At 40.8% G+C, this 25,407-nt stretch overlaps 1 protein-coding gene across 5 annotated transcripts in view; it reads right to left on the reverse strand.

Moving 5' to 3' along the window:
* Nucleotides 1-20,699: 20,699 nt before the first annotated feature.
* The window catches only part of Scn3a (sodium voltage-gated channel alpha subunit 3), a 112,020-nt gene continuing 107,312 nt past the window's right edge, over nt 20,700-25,407 (reverse strand). For all 5 annotated transcript variants that reach the window (XM_087900012.1, XM_087900014.1, XM_087900011.1 and 2 more), the window contains one exon: nt 20,700-24,123. In XM_087900012.1, coding sequence (XP_087756138.1) covers nt 22,928-24,123 — 1,196 coding nt within the window. In that variant the 3' untranslated portion in view covers nt 20,700-22,927. The remainder of the gene's footprint in view (nt 24,124-25,407) is intronic.

The following is a 25,407-nucleotide window of genomic DNA, read 5'->3' on the forward strand; positions in this document are numbered from 1 at the left end:
TAATGAATAGCAGAGGATAAAGTAACAGGATCTAAGAAGGATACATCAAAATATTTACGAAAGCTTAGTAATGTTTAAGACCAAACTAAAAAAAAGAGACAATGAACCAATGAACACACACACACACACACACACACACACACACACACACACACACACATGTACATTTGAACATGCAAATTCGAGCATGAAAGTTCTTTTTCCTCCCCTGAGCTAGGGTCTCACTATGCCATTGTAGATGGCTTGGAACTCTCCGTGTAGACCAAGTTGACCTTGAACTTACAGAGCTTCACCTGCCTTTGTCTCTCTCATGCCTGGAATAAAGATGTGTGCACCCATACCAGGGTAGAAATATATTTAAAGAGCTTTAGAAAGAAACCCTTTCTGATTTACATTGGTAATTTAATAAAAGAAAAATTGTTAAGTCCATACTGAGTGCTGGCCTTATATAGCACCAGGATCAGCCCTGTGAATAGCATGTACACTGGAGAGGAAAGATAGCTTTGAGTTTTAGTTTTAGAGTGGTGATGAATGGGTATTTCCATTTCAAATCCTTTGTTATAAGCATATATGTGTATGTATACATGTATATGCACATATGTGCATAATGATATATATGTATGTGTATGTATGTGTGTTTGTATATGATGTATGTGTTTTAATAATCTTAAAGTAGTGGTTCCATATTGCATTTTTCTCTTAAAAATTTTGAAAACTATTTACTTTTATTTTATGTTTCTGAGTGTTTTGCCTGCCTAGATACTGGTGTATCATGTGTATCTGATGTCCAGAGTGGCCAGAGAGGGCATCCGATCCTCTGGACCTGGAGTTACAGATGCTTGCGAGCTGCCGTGTGGGTGCTGGAAATCGAACTGAGCCCTCTGGAAGAGCAGCCAGTGCTCTAAACTGCTGAGTCATCTCTCCAGTTTCACCATATGGTATTTTCCAAAGGCCTTCAGTGTTGGTTATCACTCTTTCTATTTCATTCTCTACCCTGTCCTCCCAGCTGTAGCATGAATAATAGAAACCCAGAGACAGATATTGGAGTTCATCCTGAAGATCAGAAAAGCAAAGCAGCCAGCCACTGGCTTTTACCTCTACCTCAGACTGAAATGACAATTTGGTTTCCACTAATCCTCAGAAGAAGACCAAACTGAGAGCTGTCTCCTCCCATTTTATATTCCTCTGTAGTGCTGGGATTAAAGGTGTGTACCCTTACTGCCCAGCTTCTATGGCAAGCTAGTATGGCTGCTGGGATTAAAGGTGTGCACCGCCATTGCCTGGTCTGTATGACTGATCAGTGTGACTGTTTCACTCTGTGATCTTCAGGCAAGCTTTATTTATTAAAATACAAATGAAATATCACAACACCCCACCCCACCCCACCCCATCTAATCCTTCTCAGTCCATTTTTCTGTTTCCCTCCTTTATATCTCTGCATTCCCTGTGCCCTCCTTTGAAAGCCTCTCCCCTCCCCCCATGGCCTTTCACCATTCTCCTGACTCCTAGGAGTATTCCAAATGCAGCACACATATGGGATGATTCACAGACACCATGTGCAACATACAATGTGTATCTTTTGGGGTCCAAGCTCCCCCATTCAGGATGACTGTCTCCAGTTCCATTCATCTGCCCGAGAACTTTACAAGTTCGTTTTTAAACAGTGGAGAACCTACACTGTGTAAATGTGCCTCATTTTCATCCCCATCCCATCGGCAGAAGGACACCTAGGTTTCTCCATTTCCTGGCTACCGTGAGCAGAGCGGCAGTGAATATGAGAAAGCAAACATCTCTACAGTGTGAACCTCAGGGGCACAGGCATCAGCGCCAGTCATTGACAAACGGGATCACATGGAACTCAGAAGCTCCTGTAAAGCAAAGGGCATCATCGTTTGAGTGAAGAGGTAACCTACAGAATGAGAACAAAGTGTTCGCCAGGGACACGTCTGACAGAGGCTTTTGTGTCGGGAATAGGAAAAGAAAACTAAGCGTCAAGCCAATAAACAACCCAACTTAAAAACGAAAAACTGGGGCATAGCACTCAACAGAGAGTTCTCAAAAAGATGAAAGACAAAAACCTGAGAAACAATATTTTAAATGTTCAACCTCCTTCACATCAGGAAAATACAACTTCAAATTACTTTGAGATTTCATCTTGCCCCAGTCAGAGTGGCTAGGGTCAAACAAAACAAAATAAAACAGAGCCACAATTGCTGATGTGGCTGTGGGGAAAAGGGAGCACAGCCCCTTCCTTGCTGGGGGGAGTGCAAACTGGTACAGCAACTATAGAAATCCGTGTGGTGATTTCTTAAAGAGGTGGGAATAGATCTACCATACAAACCAGCTATTCCCCCATTGGGCATATACTCCAAGGACTCTATGTCTTACTACAGGTATTTGTCCTGAGGGCTTTACCAGGGTCTGGTTTCTCTGCGAGTGTTAAACATGAGTCACCTCCAAGTCGACACACAAAGAAGGGAAGCACCAATTGTATCCCCTCTAGTCACCCTGTTCCCCCTAAGGGGGAAGACTGGAAAGCAAGGAGCACTGATGACGTTTACAATCTAAGGGAATAGTCTCACATGAAGGCTGTGACCTGATCCAGGGCCTGTATTGCTCCTCACCATCTCCTGCTATGACTCATTCTGCGTCACTAAAGGCCTAAAGGTTGTTTGCCCAGGCCAAATGCCTCTCATCCCTTCTCCTCGGGCCTTGTTATTCATGACTGAAGGTCAGCTTAGCCAGTGTTCCTCCTACTCAGCCAGGCGTGTCTGCCCTTCAACCAAAACTTACAAGGTCTACTGAAAATTAAAACTGCACAAACCTAAACAAAACATGGTGCAAAGCACTGAAGAAACAGCCCAGCAGATATACAGGATGTAGAAATGCTTCTAGTAACTTTAGCTAAGGAGATTCGTTATGCTAGCCGCTTTATAGAACAAAATAGACACACAAAAGGACAGCAGGGGAATGGAATCAGAGAAATGGGCATTTTGACACAGAATAAAAAGATACCAGAAAAAAGGCCCTGTGTATAAAATAAAAGCATGTGGTGTGCATATTAGTGGACTGTGTATGGCTGCAGACTTCATGAGTTGAGAGCGATAAAAACTTCCAAAATTAAAAGAAAAAGACAAAAAAGAAGAGAACCGAATGGTACTCTCCTACCTGAGACTCCTAAGCTCAAAAATCTTAAACACACCTCATTTTCTCTCCCCTTTAACACAGACTCTTGGATCCGTGTTAAAAGATTTTCTTAAGAAAGCCCAACTTCACTCCACAAAAGTGGAACAAATGGCCTGGGTGTGTGAAAGAACTAAAAAAAGTGAAATATCACATACAGTGAGAATACTGTACAGGGGTTCAAGACGAGGACAGAAGACGTCTGAAACAACACACGCTGGAAAATTCTCTCATATTAAAAGAATATGAAGCAAGAAACAAATGCAAATTACTAAACAAAACATGGCAATCTGACATGTGTCTGGAAAATACAAAGCTAGAGAGATGCTAAAATGGTCTCTGTCAAGAATAATAGCTAAGCTGACCACAGAGGGCTGTCAGAGCTACCGAGTTACCATGGATGCGTGGCATTTGCTTCTCTCTACTGGCATAGAATGCACAGGAACAAGAATGGACCTTAATGTTATCAGGGCTCTCAGGGTTCATGCTGGAGGCTAAGGTCATGCCATCGCCTCCTTCACTGTGACAAGTACACACTCTGTTGGGAGTGCAGTCTCTATATTTTCTGCTCATTTTTCTTCTGCACACTTAGCTGGTCACATAGTTCCCTTTAGGAGAGATCCCCAGATTGTTCTCTGGACAGAGGAGAGGGTGCCTGAACTGGCCTTGGCCCATAACCATACTGATGAATATTTTGCTTATCACCATAGATCCTTCATCTGGCAATAGATGGAAATAGAGACGGGGACCCACGTTGGAACACTGGACTTAACTCCCTAGGTCCAACCGAGAAGCAGAAGGAAGAAGAACGTGAGCAGGGAGGGCAAGATCAGAGGGAACCTTCATCCAGCGATGGATGGCGATGCAGACGGAGACCCACATTGGAGCACCGGACTGAGCCCCCCAAGATCCAAAGGAGGAGCAGAAGGAGGAAGAACATGAAAAAGGAAATCAGAACCGCAAGGGGAGCGATCACCCACTGATACAAGGCGACTGATCTAATGAGAGTTCACCAAGGCCAGTTGACTGGGACTGAAGGAGTGCTTGATCCAACCAGATTCTCTGGAGGAGGCTGGATTCTCTGAATGTGGCTGGCCCGAAGTCTTTCTAAAAAGCCATTGACAATGACTCTGGGACTTGTTTCCTCTGCATATTCTGGATTTTTGGGGATCCAGTCTGATTGGATACTCACCTTCCTGGTCCTGGAGGGAGCGGGGAGGAACTTGAACTACCCACAGGGCAGGAAACTCTGACTGCTCTTAGGGATGGAGAGGGAAGAGGAGAGGGAGTGGGGGGAGTGGGAGGGTGTTGGGAGGAGGGGCGAAAATGGAAACTTTTATATTTTAATAAACTTAAAAAAGATAAATTCCCTGGGGGTAAAAATTAAACTCTTCATACAGTCAGAATAAAACAGTGATCCGGCAGCATTTCCTGTGTCTTCTCAGACAAGAAAGGAAGCCTTTTGTAATTAGCAGCCCTGAATTTGTATTGATGGAGCTGCCCAGACTCCAACGTGGTGTACGTTCTCGGATTCACACAGAACTAGACATCGTATCTGCCATGGCAACCTTGACTTGCTGAAATGTGGGACCTCACCCAAGTGAGTCATGCTTCTGGTAACCACGACATGTTTCTCTTCCCTGACCTCTGCAGCAATTGGCTTGTGTGTGAGGAAAAGACGGACTGTTTCACGAGCGTGTGGGTTGTAAACAGAACAAAAGGGTTATCTGCAATTCTCACTAAAAATATATCGTAGTTAGCAACAGCATTCTCAGGAAGGCTTCCTTCCAGAGAGGCTTCAGCTAAAAAATTGGTTAGAAATTTCTCTACAGATGAATTCAAGCATAAGAAAAAATTAACGCCTTTCCTAATATCTTTGCATATTTCACGATTTGTTTCCATGAAGCCCATTGACTGTAGACTTACTGTACGCCCTCATGCAATAATATGATTGTAACATTTCCTAAGATCTTGTTACAGAATATTAAGTGCCCCTCAAGGAATTAAATCCACTTTCCAGCCAGGAACTAGCGGTAACCCTGTGAGCGCTCTCAGCCCAAGGTTATAGCTGTACACATGAAACAGGGATTTCATAGTTAGTTCTCCTGCTTAGTGAATACAGAACACAGTGTAAAAGAAAACACTACTGTGTTAACATTTGGTAATAACTCCATGATCTAATGATATTGGGGTGTTTCCTTTGTCGATATAACCAGGAAGTCTTTTACTTTTCACAGTGGGTATAAAAGATGTGTCGAATTTGTAAAAGAGAGAAACATGACTACACTGATTTCTCTAACAGTCAGTGGGGCCACAGGACACTGAGTACATATGTGATTTCATGCACGAAGGCTGTAGAAGGCTGATTGGAGGTTGACTTCTGACTCTGGGCATGCATCTTTATACATAGGTGTGTTTGTGTGTGTGTATGTCGGTAGCCCATATGATACTCACAGTGAAAGTATGCACACCCACTTGGTGCATGGAGCATGCAGACTGATGTTTTGCTTCTCAGCAAACCTTAACGGTTTTTCAGGATTCCTCTAGTTTCTCAAAAAACCTTGAAAATGGCCATGTGTTTGGGCTTACAAGTATTGCTGTTTGCTTAATTAGAAATTAAAACTCAGAAAAATGAAAGTATATGCACTTATTAATTTAACTTAACATAACATAACAATACAGGTGACAATGTTCATGTGTCTGAATAAGACCTCACTTTCCAAAGCAAAGAATATGAAGTAAGGGCGGGGGGCTGTTTTATGTTTTCACATCATCTTTCAAATGCATGATTGAATAGGAAAAAGCTGCATCCCTGTATCTCCTTCTATCCCATCAATATATTGATTTGACTAAAGCTTATGAAGAACAGGGAGAAAATGGAGGAAATTTTTAATGGCTTGCCAGACACCTGTCAATACTGTTCTTTGAAGCTCCCCTAAGATGTGCTAAGTGGGCGTGCACTGGAAGCTTCTCTTACCATCAGACTTTAATGCCCCCCTTACATATATAACCTACTGAAAATTGTTTGCAAACTGTTCTTGAGGCAGTTTTCCTGGCCTTGAACTTACAGTTGGACTCAAACTAGCCTTGACTGTGGATCTGCCTGCTTCAACTACCCACATTCTGGGATTATAGATGCGTAGCAGTCCCCCGTCTTAGCTTTGCAATCTGAACGCTTCATAACCCACAGTCTTGTGTTCATCAGCTGGAAGACAGTGTCACGTCTGTAGATTTCCCAGCAATAATGCTTTTTATTATGTAATACCAAATTCACCTTTGCCAGAGCAATCGCTGAATTCATCAAAAAAGTTGCCTGGGAAGCTGTCAAGCTCGTGGCAGCAAATATGAGTATCTAAAATTTGTATTTTTTTTGAAGCTTTGAATTTTATTATCAGTAAAAAAAAAATAGTGTCATCTGTTTCCCTTGAAGTGACACCTTATTTCATTCAGTTGAAAAAAAAAAAAAACCCACAAAGACCCACCTGTCAAGTCCCAGTGTCTGAAGTCTGAATAAACCCGGGTTGTCTGTCAGTTCTTTCAAGTAAAGTTGTCTTCCATGGCAAATGTAGGTGGCTTTTTTTGCGGCTCAGACACCAACGACTTTTCTTCAGGTTGCACACGCAGCGAAAGATTTTTTCCTGTACTTGCCATTTTGTTACACAATCATGTCCAATTTCAAATGGGGGTAAAATCTTGAACAAATCAGTGGTCAAGTTCTTGAAACATTTTGTGTGTGTGTGTGGCTGAATCTGGCCCAGTTTTAAATACAGTAGGAATTAAAAATAAAATGTGACAGCACACAGGACTGGCTGTGGAACTTGCTGTCGTTGGCTTGCCACATGGGGACATCAGCAGTTTTACACACCAGCATATGTGCAGATGTCAACAGCAATGAAGGCGAATAGTTGGGACTCTAGAGGTCCCTTGTTAATGTTAGGGTCACTGGGTATCCAAGCTGCCACACCCAAGGGTTGCTGCTCACTGCTGCGCATCCACTGGAGGAGCTGTAATCAACAGACCAAGGGCTTCTGGCTCTTTCATCCCATCTCATACTTGTGTGAGGTGACAATGCTCAGAAGGGAAGGATGTGCAGTCAGATGCCGGGGACATAGTCACCGACTGTCGTTCTGACCCTTCTGTCTCATATCTACATGCAGCGTGGCAGGATAACAGACCGGAAGTGTCTTGAAAACCCTTCTTCCCTGTTGCCTGTCCACTTGGCCACCTTGGACTTTCTTCATGCAGAGTGGTTTTTGGGTGGTTAATTTCCAGGTAAACAGGCTGCTTTTCTCTGAGGTCACAGTAAAAATTCCTCAGTATGTTCAGCTGTTGAAATCTCTTGATTAGGGGAGTCAGAGAACACAAAAGCATTCCACAGAGAATATAGATTTACTCCTCATTGGGAGGAGATGAAATAGCTTTAGACCATCTAACCTAACACACACAATGTAATCTAGAAGAGGCTCCTCCTCAGATTTCCCAGAATCCCAAAGTTCTTTGTTTTTTGACTGTAAGGTAGAAATCATAGTAGATCTTACTTTTATCATTTTAAATACCATTATTTTCTGGAAATAATATATTAACCAATATTGCCTATGTTTTCATTTCAGTACATACTGCCAATTTTTTTTTAAAAAAATTGTTTATTTTTGTCTGTGTTTCCAAAAACATGAGTGTGTGTGACTGGGGTCGGGGGAGAAGAGAGAGAGAGGTTGTATGATGTGTATGTGTGAGAGAATGTGCCATGGTGCATTTGTGGAGATTAGAGGGCGTTGTGGAGTTTGTCCTCCCCTCCCACCTTTAGGAGAATTCTGGGAATCCAACTCAGATCACCAGGATTTCAGGGCAAGGCCTGCTAAGTCATCCCACAGGCCCAGGGCACATTCCTCTAGAATTCTGCCAGCTTCAGAGTCTTTGAATCCATCTTCATTTGCTTGGCTCTCCTTTTTCTCTTCCAGTGACTTCGATGAAAAATTCAAAGAGCTACTAAGTGTGCTTCTTCCCACCCCTACTATTTAATAGGAAGTGAACTTCAGCTCAGAAATTGCTAATGGGTCTGGATGTTATTGTCAGGACAGGATCCATAGACTCTGGCACAATTCAAGGCTTACTATAGAGCGGTGATAACCAACACAGTGCGCTAACCTGAAAATAGAAGCTGTTGATAAAGTTAGCCAGTTAACCGTTTACCAATCCTATTCTTCCAACTCTGGCCTCAATAGATGTGGTTGTGTGCTGACTAGTTTTCGAGCTGACATATGCTAGAGTCATTTGAGCGGGAGGAACCTCAGTTGAGAAAATGCCCCACTAGATTGGTCTATGGAGGCTAGGAGACATTTTCTTTACTGATCATTGATGGGGAGGGCCTATCTCACTGTAGATGGTGCCACCCCTGGGATGGTGGTCCTGGTTAGCATAAGAAAGCAAATTGAGCAAGTCATAAGGAGCGAGCCAGTACTCCTCCAGGGTCTCTGCATCAATTCCTGCCTGAAGTTCCTGACCTGACTTCTCTGGAAGATGGGCTATAAGCTATAAGATGAAACAAACTCTTTTCTCCCCAAGTTGCTTTTGATCATGATGTTTTATCACAGCAATAGAGACCTAACTAAGGAGTGTGGTTTGAATGAGACTATCTCCCATAGGCTCATGTGTTTGAATATGTGGTTCAAAGTTGATGGCACTGTTTGGAAAGGTGTAGGAGGTGTGAACCTGTGAGAGGGTGTGTGCCACTGCAGGCAAGAATAAAATTTTATGAATATTGGGCACAGAGTATATTGGTCTATAATAGCTGTTTGTAATTTTCCTATTTATAAATTTATAATCATTAGTAACATAAATTAGGAGACTACATATTTATGTTAATGACATTAGGGTTCTATGTTATATGTTAGAGCCCTTGGTGTCTATTCTCCCACAAAACCCCACATGGAGAAACTTCTGATTTTCACAATTCTGGAGCAAACAACAATGCATGCCATTAGCAAATGAACATGTTGCAGCATGCTGAAGTAGAAAGATCTGGAAACCTCTGCAAAGAGCCTGTTTCCAGCTGACAGGTCACAAGAAACCCAATTCCAATGATGAGTTCCAGGAAACAAGTTGAGGAAGACGGATCTTTTTAAATTGGCCTATGGTGCCCATCATTTTATTTTATGATGATTATTGTCCCTATTGTGTACTGTCCAAAGTAAAGAACTTCTCTTGTTAAACATGAATTTCACTTTTTCCTTCCTTCCTTCCTTCCTTCCTTCCTTCCTTCCTTCCTTCCTTCCTTCCTTCCTTCCTTCTTCCCTTTCTCTTTTCCTCCATCCCTTCATCCCTCCTTTCCTCCTTCTTTCTCTCTCTCTCCTTTTAAAGAAGAATAGAAATCATATTACTTGGGATGAAGAATAAAGTAGAAGAACAGAACCCAATGGCCCCACTGTCATATTATACCAATGTAGAGAATAAATAAAATTGAAAATGTGCTGCCCTAAAATCTACTGAAATCTTGAAATCTATAGCAATCCACACATGCAAATAAGAATTATATCTGAAAATAATTTTGCATTTAGTATACACAAGAATGAACTCTAATTCCAGTGTTCAGAAGTGTATGACATTCTCTGTTTTCGAATTACTTAAAAATAGTATCTGGAGAAGCTGAATAAATTCTGCTCTTTTATCTCTCATGTGAAAACTACAAATTAAGAGATCATTGAATATTTAAAGTTAGACCAGAGCCTTGGAGTAAAATTTGAGAGTGGGAGAGAGGAAATGTAAGGAAACCTATTGTGATTGGGGGAAGTCAAGCTTCCTGGAAGAGGCTCAGAGCAACTGAGTCACTTGGAGAGGATGTTTGCTAACCTGTTGAGCTGTCTGCAGGTTGTGTGGTGTGTTCGAGGTTGCCTGCTTTCATGGGCTTTCAATTGCACTGGTGGGGGCTTTGGGGATGAAGCTGTCTTTAAGTCATTTTTGCTCCTGTAAGTAAACCCCCATCAGTATTCTATGAGTAGCCATAATAAAATTCATTGGTTAACCATGTTGATCATCGGTGGTGTCTTTACTTTGGTCTGTCATCAGTTCCTTAACTGGAGTTGGTAGATGGCTGTTCATGTCTCCCCAGAAACAGCGTCACATAACAAATAAAATGTTGTATTTAGAGCTGAATGCTCCACAGTCTCTTATTCTTTGCATGTTGACCTATTGTGAGTGTTAACTGCCATCTCTGAAGAGAGAAACTTGTCTCTGGGGTTGAGAGATGTGCTAGCGTATGGGTATAAAGATAAGAATTACAGGCAGTTTATCACCATGCCCAATACTAGTATACTAATGCATTAGGTTATCTCTTAAGGCTTATGACCAATCAACCACAGCTTCTTGCTCAGTTAAAAGTACTCTCGATGAATTCTGTCTTGTGGACCAGGCTTTAATCCCAACCAGAAAGTGATTGATTACTTCTAAAGCATCCATGCTGTCATTTCACCAGTGGGCATATCTTGACTCGCCAGGCTACAGTATTCACTGACTAGGAGTACTACTGGTACATTTTCTCTCCTGGAAGTGTTCGCAGTCCTTTTCAATGCTATGAAAACTAGCCTGTGTCCTTGTTAGAGTAGGTGTGGCCTTGTTGGAAGAAGTGTATCACAGGGGGCAGGCCCATTCTCTCTCCCTCCCTCCCTCCCTCCCTCCCTCCCTCCCTCCCTCCCTCCCTCCCTCCCTCTCTCTCTCTCTCTCTCTCTCTCTCTCTCCTGCCAATCTGGATGTATAACTCTTGGTTCCTTATCCAGCACCCTGTTTGCCTTCATGCTGCAATGAAGCCATGACGATCCACCATGACGATCATAGACTAATCTCTGAACCTGTAAATGTGCACCAATGAAATGTTTTCCTTTATAAGAGTTGCGTGGTCATAGTGTCTCTTCATAGCAATAGAAACCCAAAGACAGACCCTCACTAGTCTCCCAACATCAGTGGCTACTCCAATTTAAACACACATATCAAATATTTAAAGCTAACAACCACATGTGAGAGAGACCATGTGACGTTTGTCTACCTGACTCTGAGTTACCTCATTCAGAATGTTTATTTCTGCTTCTATCCATTTACTTGTGAGTCTTAAAGGGAACATTAGTGTTCAGAGACCATTTGGGCCGCCCTTCTGGTACAGGAGTTTCTGCTCTCTGTAGGTAGCCTAATCAGGAGAAGACAGGTCCCCTGCTTGCTGTGGGTCAGGTATTATATAAACTAACACACTCACAATACTTTTATATAAAAGTCTCCAAAAGATATTCAGAAAAAAAATTTTGTGAATCTTCCTGTGGATTTAGTTTCAAGAGAAGTTACTGTTCACAATCAACTAGTTTACATGGAAATAATTGCTTGGGTGGAACCTCCTGCTTGCCCCTGTCTGATCCTGAAAGCCACATTCCTCTCTCTCTCTCTCTCTCTCTCTCTCTCTCTCTCTCCAAACCCTGTCCTCTCAGAGAATCACCAACCAAGAAAAGGAACCAAAAAGCCCAGCTCTGCATTCCTGGCGACTCTTGCAATGTCCTTCCCGGTTGCCTCTAGCAGTCCAAGTCCCCTCCTAAGCAGTCCAACTTTTGACCGTATTCGGACTTAAACCCAGCTGGTGGTGGTCACATGATCATTCCTCAGCTGCAGGCTATACAATCTCCCTGCTTCAGTTCGGGTGTGTGGCTTCTCTGCTTCTCTGGCTTGGATCTCCGGGACTGGAGAACCCACCTTGGAGTGGCTTTGCCCAAATAAACCTGTTGTTTTATTTTTTTTTTCAATTCAGTTTGATCTGATTTACTGCATCCGTGGAGAAACCTATTATCAGGGTACAGAAAACTTATTAATACTTTTTGCTTTTTCTGTTTGTATTTTCACCAAAGAATATAGGACATCACAATAAACATTGAAGATGTCACAACAAACTTTCTAGCTAAAGTAGCTGTGTTTAGACTTTAACAGGACTGTAGAAAAAAGGGGGGCTGTTATTTGTAGTGATCTAAATGGTTAGCAGACTATGGCCTTTATACTGGCTCATATTTTTTGCTTTTGAATCACTTTTCCAGATCTTGTTGAATCAATTTGTTTTGCTTAGTAACATAAATAGAGCATATTGTTCAAAAAGAAGAAGTTTTTCATTTTTTAAAAAATGTAGGATTACATATTTCTATTTATGTTTTAATCATTCTCAAGTTTTGGCTTGTGCTTATCTTGCTGTATACATTACTGGATTTATTGACTGGCAGATGCCAATAAATACACTGATATGCAATTTTTCTTAAAGAGCTTAAACCTTCCTTTTATAAGGTCTTTTCAAAATTATTAAAAACTATTGTTTTTTTATAGAGAGATTAAATGATTTTAGATAGGTTGTAGGTTTTCCCTGGTTGGAGCTTAGAAGAAATAAATGACTTTTCTAAAGGTAGTACTTTGATCTATTTAAATTTCAGCTGAGTACGTAGGTGGTAAAAGTTTTCTTCATGTTCCTAATGCCCCATTGTATGGGTATGTGTGCACATGTGTGTGCATGTATGTGTGAGTCTGTGTGTGTGCATGTGTGTGTGTGGCTGTGTGCATGCATGTATGTTGATACATGGGCATATGTGTGTGCATGTGTGTTTATGTGTGTGTTTGTGTGTTCTCTTTCTCTTCTCTTTCAGTGCACTAGATTAAGCCCAGAAAGGCTGACTGTTGTGTTCCCACGTCGCTCCCAAACCAGCCCTGCTGGTTTCAGCTCAGAGGGTAGAGGAGGAGGGCCCTCCTTGTCTCCTTGACAACCATGTGTCCTCTAGGGAAGCTGCTTGGAGTTCCACATCTTCGAAGAGCTCAGTAGAGGCCATTTTGGAGGAAATAAGACCTCAATTCCCTGCGTTTAAAGCAATTTGCAAGATTATGTTCACTTTTACATAATGCTATGTGTTTTGACATAATTCTATTATCCCAAATCCATGCATATACCCTTTTCTCCGCCACAGGAAAGCTGTATGCTAGGGTTCTTTTTCTAGCATCTGGTGTGTATTTCCACACCCCTCCCCCTTCCATGCTAAGTTTAACTGTGTTTCTGGTTCTCTAATGTACTGCGTTGATTCAAATATTAATGACCCTTAGAAAGCCAAATACTCCTTCCATCCAGCAACATTGCTGTGATGTAGCATGAATATTTAAAAGAAAAAAAAGTGTTCATATTTTCGGCTTAAACAACAAAATTTTGCATGCAATTTGAAATTGCAGCATTGCAAACAAAGTCTGTTGCTGGGTGTTAACCAAGTAGTTGAGGGACTGAAACAGGGGGATCACTGGGAGTCTGCAGCCTGTGTAGACTATCTACTAAGTTCCACCTGGGTTAGACCCTGTGTCAACAAACAAAACTAACAAGAAAAATAAAATCAATAATGGTATATTTTCTGTGGAGCCTGGTTAGTGTCTCTCACCAACTGAGGGCCAGAAACCCCAGCACAAAGCTTCCTCCTTCCTGCTGGCCAGGTCTCACGGTGCCAGCAGGTACCATGAGGCCTGCTGGGGAAATCACAGTCAACATTCTTCTGGTGGATCCTGTGCAATACCAAGAGCCTACTGGTACAAGGGAAGCAAGGCTGCTTGGGGTAACCAACTGTTTTCTGATTGGAAGTGGGGCTTCATAGACGTAAGTTCACATCGGGTACCATAAACCAGTCAAAACCTTGTAGATGAGGAGATCTTAGGCCCTAGTAAGGAAGCTACTGATGTTGATCTGCTAAAGGGCATGATGTACCTGTCTAGTTGTCTTCTAATATTTATGCCCACTTCACTAATACAAATCATACAAACATCCAAATCTCCTAAACTTACTAAGCTAATTTGTAGGAGGCTAATCAGCTGATTTACATTTGCCACACATTTTGAACATTATATATATATATTCCCCCTAAGACAGGGTTTCTTTGTGTATCTTTGACTGTCCTGGAACTCACTCTGTAGACCAGGGTGGCTTTGAATTTACAGAGATCCAACTGCCTCTGCCTCCCGAGTGCTGGGATTAAAGGTGTGGTCCATAATGCCCAGCTTACATACTTTTTTTTTTTGAGATTCTGTTCCCAGAAGATAATTTTGCCTGCTTATGGCATATAATGAGAGTGGGTCGACACAACTGTCATCCTGCCACTCACTGTGCCTCTCATTCTCCACAGAGGTCTCTGCCACTTCCAGGTAACTGTGGTTATTTGGACTTTTAGTTCTACGTTAGGGGCATTGTCTGACAGCCGCCTCACGATTTTCAGGAGAGAAAACTAGAAATTTTATTTTAAGTCACCCCATATATTCCAAAGTATTTATTACCCATAAAAGCCTAACTCACTTGCATTCAAACAAGAGAACATGACGTGGTCTGTATGAAGGCAGTTCTTGAAAAGTCTTTGACATTTGCAAGACATTTGACCTAATATCTAACACGTTTAAAACCAGGACCTGTACATTTGCAAAACTCACAATACTTTTGAAAATGTTGCTGTGTTCTTCAGGTGTCTAAAACACCAGGTGTTAATTCTGATGTTCAAGAGCTACACACATTTTTAGAGTTTTTTTCTACTTGAGTTATTGATTATTCAGGAAAATATTTGATTGTATAGTATACTTGTCTTCTTCTTCTTATGACTTACCAGATATTTTTCAGACTGTCTTAGTTAGCTTTCATTGTCAACTTGACAGTCTAGAGTCACTTTAGAGAAAAAGGTTGATTGAGGACCTGCCTAGACAAGATTAGTCTGTAGGCGGGTCTTTGGAATAGTGTTTTGAGTATTAACTGACTTAGGAGGGCTCAGTCCACTGTAACCAGTACTCTTTCCTGCAGGTAGCTGGGTTGATTAGAAAGTTAGCAAAACATAAGCCCATGACTGAGTCAGCAAGCAACGTTCCTCCATGGTTTCTGCTTCCAGTTCCTGCTTGAGTTTCTACCCTCACTTCCCTTAATGACTGACTGTGACCTGTAAGGTTAAAAGAGCCTTCCCTTTCCTAAGTGGTGTGGGAGAATTGTATGTATTCTGTCAATCATATTTTAATAAACGCTGATTGGCCAGGCAGGCAGTATAGGCGGGAAAGCCAGACAGGAAGTAGGGGTGGAGCAAAGAGACTGGGAGTATTCTGGGAAAACAGGAAGCTCCCTCCACCATTCCTGCCCAGACCACGGAAGAGGCAACAACATGTGAGCTGACAGCTGAAAGAGGTACCAAGCCATATGGCTAACATAGATAATGATAATGGATTAATATAAGTTACAAGGACTAATAAGTAGCCTGACCTAATGGGCCAATCAGTTTATAACCTAATGTAGACTCCTTGTGATTTTCCTTGGGACTTGCCGGCTTGTTGAGGTACTGGGCGGGACAGAAACCCTAACAAGCCGGCCGTCATGTTACACCTAAGTTGCTTTTGGCCAGTGTTTTCTCACAGCAATGAACTGAAAGAGATACTGGAGCAATGGGGCATTTCTATGATGTACCTGGCCATGTGGTCCTTCATGTCTTCCTCATATTCTGTTGGAGGCTTATAAAAACATTTAGAACTTTGGACCGTAAAAGCTGTTGAGTGTTCCAAGCTTCATGTGCTGTTCTGGTGGGAACCTGGAAGAAAGTAACGCTGAGGAAAATATGGCCTATGGAAGCCAGGCTTGTGAGATTTAAGAGGGAAGAAAAGGCTGTGCTGGGGGCGGGTTATGTGACATTTTATATTGAGAATACGTGTGTGCTGATGCTCTCGGGCTGAAGAATCAGCTTTGATTAACCAGAGACCAGCACCTCTGGTGTGAAACCCTTTGGGCTTCGGTGCTGATAGAATGCTGGTCAAGCTGGGCCTGAAAAGCCAACTGTAGTCAGAGATCAGCACCATCGAACTGAAACCCATGCTTCAGCGGGATAGCAGAAAGCATTTCCTTGGGATTTGCTTTTTGAAAGTTATGGTTCAAGGAAGCCAAGGCTACACCTTAAGGTGGTAGCCAAAGTTGTCCATCTAAGAGTAATCCACCTGGTATTGGTTTTGGAAGCATGGAAGAGACAAGAGTGGCAGGGGAATGTAAAGGAATTTATGTTTGGCGCCTTGTGACAGGTTTGAAATCCCTACAGAGAGGACCTTAGAGGTTGTTGCTAAAGGTGAAGCCTCCATTGCATCAGGGACCCCAGAGTGCTGGGGCATCTAGCAAGGACAGTAGCACATGTGAGCTCCAGCTCAAGGCTGGAAGACAAAGCTGCAGTGGTGGTACTGCCCAAAACCCTTGGAGCTTAGATTTTATGCCTAAATTTAGAGTTTAATAGGTAACATTTAGAACTCTCTGGAGTCTTAAAAACTCTTTTTATTTTAATAATACAAGTAAACCAGTTTAAATTTTGTTCTGGTATTTTTCCATTATATTAATTATTTCATGGCTTTGCCCAAATTATCCATAAGACAATTTAATGTAAGGAAGGCAAGATTTATCTCTTGGTTTCAGATGCTTCATTTGTTAGGTTATAATGCCCAGGATCTAACAGTCTAACTGAAAAGCCATTCCTCCTCTTGGGCTTTAGCAATCCCTTAGGCATTTTAGCTCAGTTAAAATGAAGCACCACAGCAGAGCCTCCAAAGCAATCTGGGTCTCCAGAACAAGTCAGACTTCAGAGGCCACTCACCTTTCCCCCTCAGCTGGGGAGAATTTCTCTGGCTTGATTGCGAGTTCATCATGCATTTCAACAGACCACTTAAAACCTTTTCCTCTCTCTCTCTCTCCTTAGATAGTTGATGACCCAAAGGCTTTAGGGTAGTTGTCTCATTGCGTGATAAAAAAGAAATATACGTTCATTATGCTAAATCTTGACATTATCCTTGAATGACTAATGTACCTGTAGATTATTAAAATCAAGAGTTACATGATTCATGATTAAGTGTTGAAATAAAGCCTCGTCTGTAGTTTTATTCATAGAGATACTTTTAATTGAAGACAACTAAAAAAACCCACTTTTCAACTGATGGAATCTTTTTTCTAATTTTGCTACCTGATATTTTTATTTGCAATATTTTTTTTAATTTATTGTTTTCATTGAGCTGTATATTTTTCTCTGCTTCTCCCTTTCTTTCCCTCCCCTTTTGCCCTTGCTCATGATCCCCATGCTCCCAGTTTACTTAAGAGATCTTGTCTTTTTGATAGAATTACTTTAATGAAGTTCTTTGGTGCCACAACTCCCATTAGGGAATAACTATTATCTCTAATCCATAATTACAAGGTGTTAGTGTTTTCCTTTCTTCCTTTCTTTTTCTCTTGTTTTTGATTTTCTCCCAATTATAAAGATGAATTGCATAAATGTAGATGATAATTAATTGAAGAGTTGTTTTCAATAAATATTTAAGAGCTGTTATTTTATTTACATATTTATAAATCTATAAGTTTATATAATTAATTATTACTTATATAATTATTTGTCATTACATTTTGATTTATATTATTTATTCTATAAATTTTATAATTATATTATGAATTTATAATTATTTTTAGTACTTGTGTATCTAAACATTGACAGTACTATAATTTACTAATCATAATTTATGAAGGAAATAGAGGTGAGAAAATTAATGAGATGTATTTCATATCTAGTGTATATTATGATCTATTAAAAGAGTTGGATGAACAAGGAAGCAATGATAACACAGTACCACAAATGTCAGCTCATATGCATGTTAGGACCACTGAGGAAAGGCAGTACTCCATTAATCAAAGTCTGACTCTTACTAATGAATGATGACATTTGAGATGGTTTTAGAAAAGTGGTAATAATTCATGCAGAAAAAAAGCCTTAAAAAGAGAGATGGGGAGAGGGAAGCACATTCAGACTAAAGAGGCAACAAGTACAGACAAAGGGATGTCACGACATTGGGGTGTTGGAGAATACACAGTCTGAGGAACGGGGGGCATGGAGAAGAGGCTGATAGATGGTGGTGGTGCTGGATCACTTGTAAAGGACATTATACAGGTTATTTCTTACTTCATGACAAGGAGAATTGATTTTCTCGGTGATTTGGTACTGTTTTGTTTGGAGGGTTTTAGATATGTCCTTCAGCGGGTCACCAAAATTATGGAGGACAGAAAAAGTTCTGGAGAGGAGAGAAGAGAAATACTACTGGCAGAAAGACTACAGGAAACATGCATGGATGCATTAAAATATTAATCACCTCATCTACAGCAGAATACTCTTATGGGTGCTTATATAAGGCAGTGACACACACCTTTAATTCCTTTACAATGAAAACTATAGTTGAAAATATGCACTAACTCAACATCCTGGAGTGGTGTGTTCAATGTTATTAATGACAAGCAAGTTTGTCCCTCTGAGACAATTTTACAAAGGACTAGTGTATTGCCGGCTGTAATAGATTGTGTTATATACAAGATGCTAACTGTTAGAATTCTGTACCATGGAGAAGAAAAAGTAGCCCTTCCTTCACTTATTTAGAGCATCCTTCAACTCCGCAGCATAAAATCTTTGATACAAAGATGACCTTTTCCTAATGTCAGGTTGAATGCTGTGTTTCTGTCCATTAAATGTTTTCAGTAATTTGCTTTTAAAGACAGACTGACAACATATATTTTTTTCTGGGTAAATGTTATCTATTTAAAGAAAACAATTCACTTAGAATATGCAGTTTAATTTTGAACATAAAATTGAAGGCATGATTATGACAGGAAAATAGAGCCTGGAAATAGAAATATCAAAAAAAAACCCAACAATAATACCAACAATAATAAGCTAACTTGCAGATAAAGGCTGGGAGTTCATCCCTACCTGGGCTTCACGTAGTGAACAGAATAGAAAGCTCTATATACAAACTTAGGAGGTAGGTGCTGTGTCAGTGTCCAGTGAAGGGCCATACATCTCATGGCTCAATGTCTGGGCTCTGTCCCTGAGCTGTCTGGCCCACGTCTATTCTTAGGAGGTTTTCCATTTCTTATTAAACTGTCCCTATTTGGGATCACATCTTCCTGCTGCAATCCTTGGTCCTTGGAAAAGGAACCTAGAATGGGTGCCGTCTGACTGGCGGCATGGTTTCCCTTTTCCTTTTCTCGTTTTTCCCCTGGATACTGGCCCAAAGTCAAAGCATGCTTTCTCCGACGCTCTTGGCTTTCTCATTGCTTCTCCGACTTCTATGCCTGACTGTCTGTCTTTCCCGCTCCGTCTCTTTCCTCCAGCAGCCATTTAGAATTACAGATTGCCCAATCCACTGTGTTCCTCTCAAACTTTACTAAAACGGCCCTCAACCTCCTGTGTATACATGTAAGCCAAAGGGGAAACTTGGACTGTCTGGCAACAATAGAGAAAGCAACAACAAAACCCTAATACAAGGTCATCATTCTTGAATAGAGGGAAAGCGTGAGGTGGATTGGATTACACATTGAATTTGATGCCAAAAATGGAAATGAAGTCACGTGTCAGGGCTGCTGGCCCAATTCATTCTATGTTTTCACAAAATATCAGCATTGACTTCCTGCGCAGGGACCCTGAGTAAATGCAATGCACAGGAATGCTATTTCTTATAGCCTGCTGAACGGAAGTGTCCAGAAGGCGCATCATTTTATAGAGTTCGGTATCCTTGACTATAGTATTTGAAAATCAGAATGTCTAACTTCCTGACACTTTTCAAAATCAAAAGGACAGCCAGTCACACCAATATTCTTGGATACTAAAGCTAAGTTTGCTTTATTCCATGGTCTTGTTGCTTCCGGGAGGAGGAATTTGATTGAGTCACTGGTGTTTCTCAAACAAAATTCCAATATAAATGTTTTCCTGAAAGGACTTTATCATGCATAGAAACAACCATTTTACAAGTTTACACAATGACGTCCACACCTCAGTGTTTGCTTAACCACCTTTAGCTCAAAAGGCATCTTCTAGAGGTGCTCTCTTTCCAGCCAAAGCCTTCGTAAATTACTTTGGAACGTAGTGGTATAGATGTAATGCATGTTAACTGACAGCTACAGAAGCCGACGTATTGCCTACCCATCAAAAATGCTTCAAAAGACTTAGGATTTTGCAAATCAGTCTTTGGCTTCTCTGGTATCGGTCAAACCTGTAGACTGACTTGTGGAGAGAGAAGCCAATGAATCCCATTAGTGACCTCATGTCATTTACTCTGGGGAAATGAAGAATGTCTAGATCTGAGTCATCATAAAAAATACTTGTTAAAACCTGAGTTTCCCACTGAGATAAAAGGCTTGGTTAGGAGCTGACAAAAATGCAAAGGCCCTTGGGAAAGCAACCTAAATTCTTAATACCATTAATACTTGAGTGTTATTAATACATTATAAGTGAGAGTGTGTTAAGGAAATAAAGCCCACGAGTAGCATGTTAGTCACCAAGATATTGGGACACGACACCATTTACATCTAGAGGCGTTGAGATTAGATTCCTGGCAATTTAATAAATTAACTGAAATACACAGCCACTGGGGAGGGCTGCTGCAAATATTGCTGAACCTGAAGGCTGGATCGGGTAGGCTGGCCCTTCGATGAAGTAAACAGTTCACAAAACGGCTTTTAACTAGTCTTTATTTTGTCAAACTTCTGGGTAGATCATGTGACAGGGTGTTACAAAACTCATGTGAACTTTTATGCGTACAAATGTCAAATCAAATACAGGTTTTCATTAGTTGTGTAAATTTTTACCTGCCAATAATAAAAAGAAAAACTCAGTCCAACAAATGAGATACAGTAAAAAAAAAAAAAGGCAATATTTATTCTTTTGGCTCAATAATGAAGTAGCTCACCATTCTTTTAGGAGTAGCAATTCCCTGCATGCAGTTCGTCAGTATACTACAGTAAATAGCTTTGTAAAAGGGATGAACATTAAACTTTTGGTTTGTGCAAAAGAAAAAAAAACTTCAAAAAAACAAAAGAAGGCTTCTATCATGTTAGATAATTGCACAGCTTTGTCACGTTGTTCCTGGCTAAAAAGGACAGAGCCCATGTTATATCCATGATCGCTTTAGTGCAGCAGGATTTAAAAAAATAAGCCTAGTCCGTGTATGCAAATACTACAAAAGTTGAGTTAAAAAAAACCAAACTTCCATGAGTGAAGGATTATCTGCAGGTAACCAGAGTCGGTAGAAAATGGTCAGGGTTAGAGATTTTGACCAACATGTCTCTTATTAGAATGGTAGAAAATATATTATAACAAAGAAATCCACAAAACCCATTGTCTAACTTTTATTTTAGGAAATTATCTGCTGAAAAGTCTTTTGGATGCAAAAGTTTGGAATTTTGATTAAAAATAAAAAGCAAAAGGATAAGGTAAAATAAATTGCATGTCATCAACCTGAAAATAATTTTCTTATGTACAAATGCTGACAAAGAAAACTGATATATTTTACATTATTTATATTTAAACAAATTTTGGACATTTTTTTTTTTAGGAAACTCTGAAGTATAGGTTTTAGTGAGAGGCCCTATACAGTGTGTCTCCTTTAAATTAATAAAGACACATTGTGATACTCAAGTTGATTTAACGATGCAAAAATAAAGGTGTTTTAAAATAATATCAATGAGATTATTCCTGACAGGTAGACAGAGAGCAGATTGAATTCGTTCTACCACCAGCGTGTGACTCTTCTTACCAAAACGTGTGATAAATGGATTGATTCAAATAGAGCAGCTTAGGCAATATTAACATGCATTAGTGAAAGCCTTCCAGCTATTTCTGTGGGATGAATGGTACAGGATACCTCCCTGTTGGAAGCTTACAAAAGACACACACACTGTGGTACATATTTGATTTAATAGAAGTTGTGTATTAGGCTATATATACGTTTATATATATATATATATCTGCCCAAACATGCACCACAGGATAAAATAACTATTTACATAACAGAGGGTATTTAATTGACACAAACTGTCAGTTTTGCTGAGAGCAGAAGATGGCAAAGAAATACTGCCACAGAAAGTGAAACAACTACTCTAAAGGGATACTTTGGATAGATTTTTCTAGAACAGAAATATTAGATAATTTTATGTGGGATGGGGTCATTTAACCAAACTTAAATATAGAACTCTGAAACTTAGAATACAATTTTCACTTATTGAAACAAAATATTTTGCATAAAAATAATCTTTCAAATATTAGTGGAGACTACAGGCACATAACTGCTCCAGTATAAACCAACATAACAGACTAAAATACTTGTAAGTTAACACCATCCAGAAAGTAGAAGTATTTGAAACTGTTAACATTAGAATTAGTTTTGAGCAATAACTTTATCTCTCAGGCAAAATATTTTTTTTATGATTACTGGAGAAAGTTGTGGACTTAAGAACACAGGCTTCTTATATATATTTTTTTCCCTTAACGTAAACGACACTTACAAAAATAGTGACATAGTGTTATGAACAGACTATGAATCAGGGACCAGGAAGATCCCCTGGGACAGACTTTGTAAAAATATGGCAAATGTGGATGTTAAAAATAGAGTGGATGGGAGCGCTGTACTAATGGTGTTTGGTGGAGGCGCCATGGTCTCTTTCACAAGGGAGTTCTCAGCAGTGTCAGCTGGTAATGGGCGCAGCGACCTCTTGTTAATGTTGATACCCTGTCTCACAGAGTGGCGGCGACAGAGAGGCCACTGTCTGGTATAGGCACTGACCTTCAGCATTTGTTGAAACCGTCAGTTTGGCATGGACCTCTCTGTGGAGTCCAGTTGACATATATACCTTACCTTCGGAGGCTGTAAACAATTGATTACAAAGACATTTCTCTGTTTCTCTCTACTTTTGATTTTCTCTGACCTCTTTCCCTTTGCTTTCTTTTTCTGGCTTGTCTTTCTCAAACTTTTCCTTGTCTGGCTTTGTTACACTATCATAGGAAGGAGGAGAGGTGGTGGAGGAACTTCCGTCTGTCTTTTCTGGAGTGGAATTCCCATTTAATTTGTCAATCACCATATCTCCTTTTATAGGCAGGTCAATCCTTCCCTTGATTGTCTCTTTGTCATATTTACTTGATATGTTTTTTAACCTTTGCTTTAAAAGATAGCATCTGTAGTTGCGCTGAATAATGGCAGCAGACACCTCCTCTTGTTTGCGTTTCAGAGTGGTGGTGATCGGTTCATAGGAGACTTTGGAGGGGTTGGAAGCCATGAACCGATCTTCCATTTGGATTCGAAGGGCATCCATCTCTCCACTCTCCCCCAAGACCCGTTTTGTAAAAGCAAATAAGATGTCCAGGCAGTGGATGCGGTCTCCGCTCACCATGGGCAGATCCATGGCAATGAGCTGGACTTTGTTTGGCTTTGCGATGAGAAGGGGAGGATCCAAGGCAGCTGCAAAGTCAGAGAGCTTGCAGAACTCTATGAACTGAGTGGCGTCAGGGTCGAACTTCTCCCAGACCTCATAGAACATCTCAAAGTCGTCCTCACTCAGGGGCTCTGCACTTTCTTCTGTGGCGACGCTGAAGTTCTCCAGGATGACAGCGATGTACATGTTCACCACGACCAGGAAGGATATGATGATGTAGCTGACAAAAAAGAAGATCCCCACAGATGGGTTCCCACAATCCCCCTTCACCGAGCTTCCAGGGTGAATAGCATCGGGGTCACAGTCGGGAGGCGCACTGTTGAGGATGGGGGCCAGCAGTCCGTCCCAGCCTGCCGAGGTGGTGATTTGGAACAGGCAGATCATGCTATTGCCGAAAGTCTCGAAGTTGAACATGTCATCAATTCCAGCTTCTTTTTTAACGTAGGCAAAGTTGGACATCCCAAAGATGGCGTAGATGAACATGACCAGGAAAAGCAGGAGGCCGATGTTGAACAGCGCAGGAAGGGACATCATCAGAGCGAAGAGCAGCGTGCGGATGCCCTTGGCGCCTTTGATCAGACGTAGGATTCGGCCGATCCTGGCCAGACGGATGACTCGGAACAGGGTAGGGGACACAAAGTACTTCTCTATCAGCTCGGCCAGAAACATGCCTATGGAAAAGTATACAGAAGACAGATGAACAAAGAGTATATCGATATTTATAGAAATGTTGCATGTGTATGGCTCTTTTTTTTTTTTTGATAGGGTTTCTCTGCATAGCCCTGGCTGTCTTGGAGCTCTCTCTGTAGACTGGCCTCAAACTCAGAGATCCACGTGCCTTGGCTTCCCGGATGCTGAGATTAAAGGTGTGAACTACGTGGCTTTTTCTGTATGTCTTATTGAAAATTCAACCTTACAAGAACTTGCCTTAACTAAACCCTTGCCCTTGAATCCACTCTAATATTGGCATTTAAAAAATGTTTTAGAGTTTTACTCAATGACTCTATCATACAATGTTATGAAGCAATGCTGATATTTGCAAATTACCAAGTAATTTAAAATATTACTGTGTCAGTTTGTGGTTATACTTCCCAGTTACTATGTTTTATTTATAGATGAAATATGGCTATTAGAAATAAAGATTATTTCTAAAATGACTTAATTCATTGTTCTCAATGGCAGTGGCATTCTTTAGTTTGAGAAAAATTGACTATACCTGGCCTATAGTTTCTAAATTTAGAGGGTTTTTTTATAATATCCTCATTTCCTCTTTCTGTCTAGAAAGACCCCAACTTCTTGCAAGAGCCATATCAAATGTCATTTATCTAGCTTCTGAAAGGCTGTTAAATACTTTGGGCAGTGTTGGCTATTTCTTGATTTTTTTTAATTATATATAGTAATGGTTGAATGAGAATGGTCCCCATAGGCTCATAAGTTTGAATACTTGGTCCCCAGTTAGTGGAACTGTTTGGGAAGGATTAGGAGGTGTGGCCTTGTTGGAGTAATATAGCTTTGTTGTAATAGGTAGGACCTTATTGGAGTATGTATAACCTTGCTGGAGTAGGTGTGGCTTTGTTGGAGTGGGGGTGGCTTTGCTGAAGTGGGTGTACAAACTTGTTGGAGTGGGTGTATCACTGGGAGTGGACTTTGAGATTTCTGAAGCCCATACCAGACTCAATCTCTCATTCTTTCTCTGCCTGCTGCCTGAGGATCAGGATGTAAAGCTCTCAGCTACTGCCCCAGTGCCATTCCTGCCTGTTTGCCATGGCGATCACAGACTAACCCTCTGAAACAGTAAGCAAGCCCCTAACTGGATGCTTTCTTGTATAAGAGTTGCCATGGTGTCTTCACAGCAGTGGGACAGTGATACTTCTCTGTTATGATGATGTGTTTTAAAGTCCTGTGCCCCATCCCTAAGCCTATTTGCCACTAGCAGAATGTTGTGGTTTGAGTGT

This window comes from Myodes glareolus, chromosome 21 (assembly GCF_982192425.1).
Source record: "Myodes glareolus chromosome 21, mMyoGla1.1, whole genome shotgun sequence".
In the NCBI taxonomy this organism is placed as follows: domain Eukaryota; kingdom Metazoa; phylum Chordata; class Mammalia; order Rodentia; family Cricetidae; genus Myodes; species Myodes glareolus.